This window comes from Myotis yumanensis, unplaced genomic scaffold (genome assembly GCF_028538775.1).
Source record: "Myotis yumanensis isolate MYYU_CA2020_CCGP unplaced genomic scaffold, mMyoYum1.0.hap1 SCAF_11, whole genome shotgun sequence".
Taxonomy (NCBI): domain Eukaryota; kingdom Metazoa; phylum Chordata; class Mammalia; order Chiroptera; family Vespertilionidae; genus Myotis; species Myotis yumanensis.
In genome coordinates this window covers 56,391,517-56,402,384 of record NW_027223762.1, presented here as the reverse complement: position 1 = coordinate 56,402,384, position 10,868 = coordinate 56,391,517, and the positions used below count along the sequence as shown (strand labels likewise).

Below are 10,868 nucleotides of genomic sequence, written 5' to 3'. Positions count from 1 at the left end.
GTCTGGGGAATGGCAGCACCCGCTGCAAGGGCCAAGGCCACGGGATTGTTGCCAAAAATCTCCATGGAAATGTTTCTATTTGCTCTAATCTTCACTTTTAAAGCTAAACACCACGGTTCAGGAAGTGAACATGTGATGAGACTACAGCTTCTACCAGTTTACGGTCCATGTAGCCTCAAGAAGCACAGAGCGCAGGTCACAGTGGAGACAGCAGGAGCTGGAAACACCTCCATGAGTACTTTTCATCTTCTAGTCCAGAGATCCCTAATACAGATGAATATTCTCTACATCTTGGATGGAAAGAGACAATTTCTGAAGCTATATCTATAGTGGAATGTCATATTTTCTCTATCTAGAACAGGCTTCAAATTGGGTAATTCTTCCTTAGGATATAAATCTCCCATTTAGATGATCAATCACACTTTCTGGTACAAACTAATTTAAACAGGACAACTGTGACATTTAGAAAATGCTGAAGGACTTATATTGATGTAGAAAATTTTAAAAGCTTTAAAAACTGCATTTTTGAGCATAAAGTCACTTCACTTGAATCACCACAGATTGAAGGACTTTAGAAACCAATGTCCAGCCCAGACTCCACTGCTCTAGTCTCTGGAACCCCAAATGAAATCATCAAGAGTTCTGAAAACAAACCAAAAAACTTTATTTAAAAAAGTAAATTCTAACTCACTTTTATAGATCATGTGTTAATGCTGACAGCAACAGTCTAGAATATTTAAAATGCTAAGGTTTTAAAATACATTGAGGTTTGTGCAGCTCATTTCCCCTGATTATATTATAACACTTACAAATGTTTCTTTAGCTGTGTTGTTTGGTCATGTTTTTGTGCAGAAGTCACATTGCAGGACAGTTTTTCACCAGAGGCAATCACATAACCATTGGCTGTGGGTTTCCAAGAAGCAAAGGAGCCAATCTTAGCAAAGCTCGCACAGGCATCTTCAGCTGCTTGCATTTGAAGAGTAGTTCCGCAAAGCTTGTGCTCCCTGAAGAGATGCAAATGGTGGGAAAGGTCACACCTCTCAATAGATTCAGCCCACATCCTCCTTCAAGGAGACAGCCTCAGCCAGGTTACACTGGCATTCTTCCCTTTAAAATCAACGACCCAAACACAACATTTAAATTATGAATTTCTCTAATGCACTGTAAAACATAATTTAATGTAAACATTTAAATTTATTCATTCTGTACTTCAGAAAGTGACCTATAACTAACTATATGTGAAACTATTTTATTACATATATTATTTAAATACAATTTAAAAACTAAAAATAACTTTAAAAAATCAATTATAGAGAAAAACAATATGAACATTTAGTTTGCTGGTACATACAGGTTGTTTGGGTTCTGTGAGGAAGAACCCAACCTTTTTTTTTTTTTAACACTTTTATTTTTTTTTAATTTCTTTATTATTAAGTTATTACATATGTGTCCTTAACCCCCCATTATCTCCCATCCCCCCACTCATGCCCTCACCCCCCTGTTGTCGGTGTCCATTGGTTAGCTTATATGCTTGCATACAAGTCCTTTGGTTGATCTCTTCCCCTTACCCCCACCCTCCCCTACCTTCCCTCTGAGGTTTGGCGGTCTGATTGATGTTTCTCTGTCTTTGGATCTGTTTTTGTTCACTATATTCCATAAATGAGTGAGATCATGTGATATTTATCTTTCTCTGACTGGCTTATTTCACTTAGCATAATGCTCTCCAGTTCCATCCATGCTTTTGCAAATGGTAAGAACTCCTGTTTTGCCACAGTGTAGTATTCCATGTATCACAGTTTTTTAATCCACTCATCTACTGATGGGCACTTAGACTGTTTCCAAATCTTAGCTATGGTGAATTGTGCTGCTATGAACACAGGGGTGCATATATCCTTTCTAATTGGTGTTTCTAGTAACCCATCTTTTTCTGAATGTAAATAAAAGTTTATGCATGTGTAAAGTTTAGAGTTTTTGTCAGAAAAGGTTCTAAAAAGTAACATCCACCCATGAATGAAGACAAAAACCCCCTAAAGAAAATAACTCGCTAGATATGCCTCCTACCAAGAAACTAAAAACCTAAGTGATACTGAAAAGAGGGATTTAGGTTTGCAGTACCTTCCAGTCCTACTGATGGCAGGTGCCGCGGAGCTGGTACCGAGTGGTAGACAAGGAAACAGGCCAGCATACTCAGCTGAGACTCTTCCCAGGGCTGCCCACTGAGATAGGCATGCAGGCACACATCACCCCCAGCTGTAAGAGAAACACAAATGAAACTACATACCTGACAGGCAGAGGGAATGCCTTCTTTTTATTCTTTTTCATCAAGAACTCAATGAGCATTTACCATATACTAGGCAGGGACTGTCGCTGCAGAATTTAGAGTTGGGGGGAACAGAGAGATCACAAAAACAAATGCATAAATGCAAATTGTGATGAGTGCACACTAGCTGTCTCCACAAACACCCACTTTACCACACTTCTCTCCACTGTGTAGCACTGGAAGGGACTGACTTCAGCTCCAAGACTAGATTCTGATTAGTCTTAGCCAGAGGTTCTCAAACTTGAACCCAGAGAGCTGATTAAAACACATCCAGAATTTCTTGATTGAGACCAGAAAACTTGCATTTACAACAAGCGCCCAGGTGCTGCTGCTCCAGGGACCTCACTTACAGAACTAGTGGCCTGGGCACCAGGCAATCCCATTCTCCCAACAGGACAGGGTCAGGAGAAGGACATTCTCTGTCACGGGAACTAACTGAGGAACGTCCAGGAGTTCCAGTTCAAGCCCCAGATGTGAGATGCTGGATAACCCGTTAGGTGAAGGCTCTGGGAAACAAAAATGTCCTAATTCCTGTGGCAAAGCACCAATAAGCCATTCTGTCCTTCCTCTGAGCAAAATGCTGAGCCTGAGGCAAGGAACTGTTACAGTCACTAATCGAAGTTTTTGCTTCAAGAAAGTAGAAAAAGAAAAGCTTGCTTTAGGTTTATTTTGCTTTTTGTTTTCTAGTTTCTTAGAGCAGGAACTTAGATTAGTGTCTTGAGACTGTTCCTCTTTCATGTTGTAAGCATTTAGTGCTATAACTCTCCCTCTCAACATGACTCCCACTACCAGATTTCAGATTTTACTCTGAACCTGCAGTAATTAGGACAGTACAGTCCTGGCATACAGACAGACTGACCAACCAAGGGTACAGCACTTAGAGAAACAGATTCACAAAGATTATTCAGCATATGATTTTCAACAAAGTGTCAAAGCAATTTTATTACAAAGAAAAGTCTTTTCCACAAATGGTACTGGAACAACGACATTCTATTAATTTAAAAAAAAATTCAACTCGTACCTCATACCACATAAAAGATTAATTTGAGATTAATCATATACCTAAATATCCTATATAATAAAAGCCGAATATGCTAAGTGACCAGTCGTCCATTCAACCAATCAAAGCTTAATATGCTAATGATATGCTAAAGCCGCTCAATCGCTCGCTATGACATGCACTGACCACCAGGGAGCAGACAGTTGACCATCGACTAGTTGCTATGAGGTGCACTGACCACCAGGGGGAAGACACTCCTACAGATAGGTGAGCTTGCTGCTGGGGTCCGGCAGATCGGGACTGAGCGAGAAGGGCTGGACACACCTTGAAGACCTACAGGGGTCCCTTCCCCCAGCTGGCCAACCTCCCGCATCCCTCCCTGGCCTGATGTGCACCAATGGGGTCCCTCAGCCTGGCCTGCATCCTCTCGCAATCTGGGACCCCTCAGGGGATGTCAGAGAGCCCGTTTTGGCCCAATCTCACAGGCCATACTGAGGGACCCCACTGGTGCATGAATTTGTACACTGGGCCTCTAGTAAAAGATAAAATTGCAAAGTTTTTAATAGAAAACTTTGAAGTTTTTTCATGACCTGGAGTAGGAAAGGTTTCTTGGACAGTATCTGCAAAGTATTAACTATACAACAAACTGAGAAATTAAACCTCATCAAAACTTAAAACTTCTGTTCATCAAAAATCACCCTAAGAAAAGGAATAGGCAAAATGTAGGAGGACATATGTGCAAACCATCTCACAAAGAACTTGTGGCCAGAATTTGTAGAAGCTCCTGCAACTCAATAACCAAAAGAAAGACAATTTAAAAATGGGTAGAGGTTAAACAGACACTTCACAAAGGGTATATGAGTAAAAAAGAAAGCACATGAAAATAATCAACACCATGAATTACCAGGAAAATGCAAATTAAAACTAAATGAAACACCACTACATATTCACCAGCAGCCTAACATTAAACCGACTGACAATGCCAAAAACTGCACTGCAGCCCACTGCTGGTGGGGACAGAAAAAAAGGCACAATTTGAAAAATAACTGAATGTGGCAGGTACAGATGACAGAAGGATGGCAAAATGCTGGTGAATGCTGAGGCCAGGTGACAGGCTTATTAAACTACTCTGTTTATTTTATTATGTTTTAATTTTCCATGATAAGATATTAAAAAGTTAATAAAACTTCTCTACCTTCTTAACTTAAAACCCATTTTATTTTGCTCAGTTTAAAATCTAATTGAGCCCTAACCGGTTTGGCTCAGTGGATAGAGCGTCGGCCTGCAGACTAAAGGGTCCCAGGTTCGATTCCGGTCAAGGGCATGTACCTTGGTTGCGGGCACATCCCCAGTGGGGAGTGTGCAGGAGGCAGCTGATCGATGTTTCTCTCTCATTGATGTTTCTAACTCTCTATCCCTCTCCTTTCCTCTCTAAAAAATCAATAAAATATATTTAAAAAAATAATAATAAAAAATAAAATCTAATTGAGGAGACATATACATATCTAGACAATATGGTAAATCCAATGCATTTTTGGATGGATGAGTGATCTGGGTTATTACTGAGTGACCTTAAAAGTAAGACAAAACATGAGGACATTTCCATGATGATGCATACATCAGTTCTACATCTTCACTGAATTTATTGTGCTCTATCCCAAAGCCAACAACTAATTCTTCTGAGAGTGGAGATCGCAGATTTAAGAGTTTTAAAAAATGATGGTTCCTCACTAGAAAATAAATACACATTTTTGGAAACTGAGGCAGCAAATTTGGTGGAGGCTCAGAGCAATGCTGGAACCATCAAGTGTCCTAAAGAGCAATAGGACGAAAGCAGTTCAGCGCTGTTTTAGAGAATGCTCTAGAGCAGTGGTCGGCAAACCGCGGCTTGCGAGCCACATGTGGCTCTTTGGTCCCTTGAGTGTGGCTCTTCCACAAAATACCACGTGCGGGCACGTACAGTGCAACTGAAACTTCGAGGCCATGCGCAGAAGTCAGTTTTCAGCCTTGGCGAGTCTATTTTGAAGAAGTGGCGTTTGAAGAAGCGGGGGGTGTCAGTCTGTCGGGCGCAGGCAGGCCGCGTGATACACAGCGTGGGGGAGACACGTGCAATTCATGTTGAGAATGGGAGAGTTGGAAGGGGTAGTCCTCAGCGAACGTACCTCAATCAGATTGAGGACGTTTTTAGCAAAGACCACCTTAGGAGTACCCTAATTAAGTTAATAACAATGTACCTACCTATATAGTTTAAATTTTAAAAATTTGGCTCTCAAAATAAATTTCAATCGTTGTACTGTTGATATTTGGCTCTGTTGACTAACGAGTTTGCCGACCACTGCTCTAGAGTCACTGCCAAAGTTTCATTTCATTCTATGAAATCTGCAAATCAGAGATTTAAGAACGTATTTCTTAACAACAGCAAAGGTCTGCAGTACATGATAAAATGCTAAATAGAAACAAAACAAGAAAGCCTATAAAATAATTTGTGTTTTTCCCCAAAGTAAGAAAAAATATATTTAAAAAAATTTCTGATCTTTTAAATGACAAGAGGAAATGATAGGGTACACGTGTTAAATATAAGCACTGGGAGCTTGAAATTGCTGTTTCCCAAATCTGGTTTATAATTTAATTTTTTTCCAGAAATTTATGTCATAGTATTTTATTATAGGTAGGTAGCTTTTCTTTGTTGTTTTTTTCTTTTTAATATATTTTTATTGATTTCAGAGAGGAAGCAAGAGAGAGAGAGAGAAATACAAACATCAATGATGAGAGAGTATCACTGATCAGCTGCCTCCTGCACACCCAACAACACAGGCATGTGCCCTGACCGGGAATCAAACCATGACCTCTAAGATTCATAGGGTCAACACTCAACCACTGAGCCACACCAATTGGCCTAGGTAGATAGTTCTTAACTTAATTATAGTTGAACTCTTAGGTTCTTGATCGCTAGTACATGAAAAAATCAAGAATGTTACCACTAATGTTACTAGGGTTAGTATTTACCCAAAGCAGATTGCTGTCAGAAAAGCCAAAGAAGTATCTGAATGAACAGAAAAGACTAAAATCAAGAAGTTAACTACTAAAAACCAATCTCAGCCATATGTCACACACAGACGGCTTTCCATAAGTCAAAAAGCTCCATCATTTGTCTCAGGAGGCAGACTCACTTTGACACTGTTATGAGTAATGTCACAATTTTCTTTCAATCACAAGTCAGTACATCCACGGACAGAAGGCCACATTTACATGATGTCCCAGGTTCTCATGGACTCAAGAGTTGGTAAAACAAGCATTTGCTCAATATCCACACACCGAATTTTCAGTGTACAGTGCGGGTGGAGGCTTGGGGGTTTAGGGGGTAGAGAAGAGGAAAGAAGACAGCTGCTGGCCTCAGGGAAGCAATGCCACTCAGAAACAAAAGACAGAGGCCAGAAAGAAAACATGATCTGACACTAGAGAAAGGTTCTTAAGTGTCAAGTGCTATTTAAAATGCTCTGTATGTTCTCTCCAGGGTTTACAAAGCAGGGTCAAATACATTTTTAAAGAAGCTGAAGGCTGAAGCAAGTAATCAGTCTACTTCATTAACTGGAAATATTAAATCCACGGGCGTTCTGGTTTCTCCTCAGATTCGTCTTGCTTTCCAATGAGAACGTTAGAACAGAAAAGCTGAGTCCCAGCATCATCTAAGAAGCACAACGGGCACAGGCTTTTATTACCTTGTAGCCACTGGTCTAGGGTGTTATCAATAGAACATTTCACAACGGGCAGGAACTCAGAGTTCATGAAGAGCCCTCGCTTTGGGTGGGTCTGCAGTCGCTCCTGATGGCTTCTGGAGCTGAAAAACTCCAACACCAACTTTATTTGCCAAAGTTCAGATGTCTCAGACATTTCTCTTCTTCCCAGTCTTCTTACAGCCTTGAGAAGAAAAAAGGAATAGCTCTTAGGTAAAAGCCACAGGGAGATGAAGTCACTGAAAAACCCAACAGGTCCATAGCCAGTCACCACTGGGAACCCTGGTGGGTATCATGGCATGACTGGGGTCAGTCAGGCCAGAAGGCAAAAGCAACAATTCTGATAATACTGCTCTTAGGACCCATCTGCAAAACCGCCATGGTGGCAACCATACAGGATATTCCCTCCATAGAGACCTCCTGAGACAGCAACAAGGAAGGTTCACGGCCGAAGGAAAGCACATTCCCAGCCACAATGGCAACCAGCACCAGTGTGCACTTCCCACATTGACACTTCCTACTCAATATTGTCGGAGACCAGGCAGTGAGGCATTCTGGGCCTATGTGATTATATTGGACATTGCCTTTGAGTTATTTAGCACATTACTCAGTATGGTGTGATTTTCAGGTCTGGGAGATTGTTCCCTGTCTAAATGTATTTCCCACTCTGCTTTTCAGTAGGGACAATTATGCCATTAGATGATTTACCAGATGCTTATCTGTAAACTCACTGTATGATATTCACCTGAAGAGCCCTTTAAATCTATACACCCTAGATCTCATCCCAGAAATTCTGACCCCGTAGCTATAAAATGGGTTTTGAAGATCTGTGTTTTTAAGATTTCCCAGATAAATTTTAGCCAAGTTAGAAAACTACTGGCTTAGCTTAACTGCAAATTTGGGTCTGAAAGCTATACTACGAAAAAGCCTTATGTGTTACTAATAACCCAGAGTGAATCAATTGCTTCCATCCTGTAGGAAAGCTATCAAGCATCATTTCCTGCACTGCCCTTTTAAAAGAGCAGGAACACACACACACAAATTAAAAACGAATTTCCACTCCCTAAACTATAAACTGGTCCTGTAAGCTCTTGCTAGCTTCACCTCACAGGTGTGCACATAACTGCCAGCAGCAGGCACAGCTTGTTCACTCACTGCTCACTTGCACCGTCTCCTCCACGGAGAGGCTCGAAGGAGGGAGGTCAGAGGCCACACAAGGAGGTGAGTGGGAACCCTGGAGTAAGGTAGCCCAGAGAGGGCACTGCTGTCATAAAAGATGCTGAGCTTTTTTGATAAGCACAGAGCTTTCAACTTTGATAAAGCTTCATTTTCTGAATTTCTAAATGCAGAGAAGTAAAAAGATGAACACTGGGAACCTTTTCTCCCCGTTCAGAATACGTCTCGTCAGAAGTGAAATAGGTTTCGGAACCACACCTGATCCATTGCTATGTATGCAGGCAGCATCTCCGGGGTCTCCTGAGTAACACACTCGTAGAGCACTGAAGAAAACAGATCCAGAAGTTCCTGCTTCTGTGAAAAATCAGAAGCTGTTTGTAGCACATCAGTGTACATTCCAGAATCAAATCAAGAACAACTGTATAACAACTAAATGGCCCATTCTTTTTTTTAATATATTTTTATTGATTTCAGAGAGGAAGGGAGAAGGAGAGAGAGAAACATCAATAATGAGACAGAATCATTGATTGGCTGCCTCCTGTACACCCCCTTCCAGGAATTGAGCCCGTAACCTGGGCATGTGCCCTAATGGGGAATTGAACTGTGACCTCCTGGTTCATAGGTCAATGCTCAACCACTGACCCACACTGGCCAGGCTACATGGTCCATTCTTAAGCTCCGCAGTGAATAACAGAAAAGGGTAAAACAGCTGGGTCTTTATAAAACCACAGCACTAGCACATTAAACATCAATAAAATACAACCAAAATTAAGTCCCAAGGGACAGTTAAGGATGTAAGTGCTATGAAGGAGACAAGTGAATCAATCCTTGGGTTGTGCTGGCAAGGGCAGGATCCAAAAAGGGAACCCAGCACCCAAAGATGTAGTAGAAACACTAAGCGGAACAAGTCTGGGGGAGGCAGCAAAGTCACACCAGCTGAGGTTAAGGGCACGTATGAGCCTTCATCAGAGTCCTGTGGCCTTTGATGCAGTGCCCGGTCTTTACTTAGTTGTGATCCTGAGCATGTGATATCTCTGAGTGGCAGTTTCCTCATCTGTAAACCCTGAATGATAAAGTACCTAGCCTCAGGGTGAGAATTAAATGAGAAAATTACATGAAGTACTGAGCAGAGTGTCTAATACAGGCATCCCTCATTTTACTGCACTTGCTTTACTGCGCTTCACAGGTGTTGCACTTTTTTATGAATTGAACACAAAACCCTCCTCCAGCAAAAATATGATGACCTGCATCACCATGAGACCCACGTCACCATGGCACCTGTGTCATCACGGTGGTCTGGAACCCAACCCACAAAACCTCCAATGTATGCCTGAATACAGTAAAGATTCAATAAATTAGAGGGTACAGGTTATTCCACTTTACCCTCTAAACAAGAATGTGAGGTAGGTTCTCTTTTAATCCCACTTTTAAAAATGAGATAACTGCCTCTTGGAGAGGTTAAGAATTTTTTTAAGGCCACACACACTCTGGTTGGCAATTGGCCATCAATCCCAGATCATCTAATTCTACATCCAGTCTTTGCCATCTGCAACTATTGAATAAATCAGTGATCTGGGCAACCGGTGAATCCTGAAGAGAACAGTTTTATGGTGAACAGAAAGAAGGGTTATAAAATACACAGGAAATAAAATAAAATTACATAAATATAAGAGGTTTGTAAACACTGAAAACATAAATCAGTATAAGAACGGACATATGAAAGTTACATCACCTATTAAAATTAGTGTCTTCAAAATTTTAACTTGCTTCTTCTATCAAGGTAGGAAATTACTAAATTTTATAGTTTTAGACTATGTAAGGGTACTATAGATTTTCTTGGTGGCATCCACAGATAGACATAATAACAAACAATATAAGCAAATCATATAATGCATACCTGACCCATGTTCACAGTGGGTTTGCAAAAATACTCAGCAAATGACAGAAGTGCTGGATCAGAAGTGAATGCTGAAATTGTTTCAGGCTAAAAATTAAATAACAAGAAACAGAAGTAAGATCAAAGGATTATTTCCTTTATGCTTCAAATGGCAACGTATGCAGTTTTAAGAAATCTACCCCAAGATTGTACAAACTTGCTAGAGCTTCATCAACCTGTTCTCAGGAGTTATAAGAAATCAAAAGGCCAATAATAAGCAGGTCTTTCTTACACAACTCACCCCAAAAAAGGCTTTCACCTCATTCATTGACTAACTGAAAAGCAAACTAGATTGTTGCAGAAAAGGTATGGGAGGGAAATGCCACTCAAGCCACTTGCAGAAAGAAAAATACTGGCTCTATCATTCTACTTACATAAGATAATAAGTCTTCAAAATCATAGACAGAAAGTAGAATGGAGGTTGCCAAGGAAGGGCTGGGGATGGGATGGAAAGTGGGAGTTATCCTTTAATGGAGCCAACGTTTCCATTTTGCAAGATGAAAGGAGTTCTGGAGATGATGGAAGTGATGACTATACAATATGAATGTACTTATAACACTGACCTGCACACTCAAAGAAGGTTAACATAGTAAATTTTATGTTATGTGTAGTTTCCAACATAAAAAAAATTAGAAGGGAAAAAGAAAAGAGTATTTCCCAAGGTTCAAGACTGAAAATGGAATATGAATGTATATCACATTT

General features: G+C 40.6%; 1 protein-coding gene across 2 annotated transcripts in view; it reads right to left on the bottom strand.

The window, feature by feature from the left end:
- Positions 1 to 640: 640 nt before the first annotated feature.
- The window catches only part of ANAPC1 (anaphase promoting complex subunit 1), a 106,115-nt gene continuing 95,887 nt past the window's right edge, over positions 641 to 10,868 (bottom strand). For both annotated transcript variants that reach the window (XM_070429691.1, XM_070429692.1), the window contains 5 exons: positions 10,128 to 10,214; positions 8,489 to 8,584; positions 7,040 to 7,238; positions 2,116 to 2,250; positions 641 to 1,004 (listed from right to left, as the gene is read on the bottom strand). In XM_070429691.1, the coding sequence (XP_070285792.1) occupies positions 889 to 1,004; positions 2,116 to 2,250; positions 7,040 to 7,238; positions 8,489 to 8,584; positions 10,128 to 10,214 (633 nt within the window). In that variant the 3' untranslated portion in view covers positions 641 to 888. The remainder of the gene's footprint in view (positions 1,005 to 2,115; positions 2,251 to 7,039; positions 7,239 to 8,488; positions 8,585 to 10,127; positions 10,215 to 10,868) is intronic.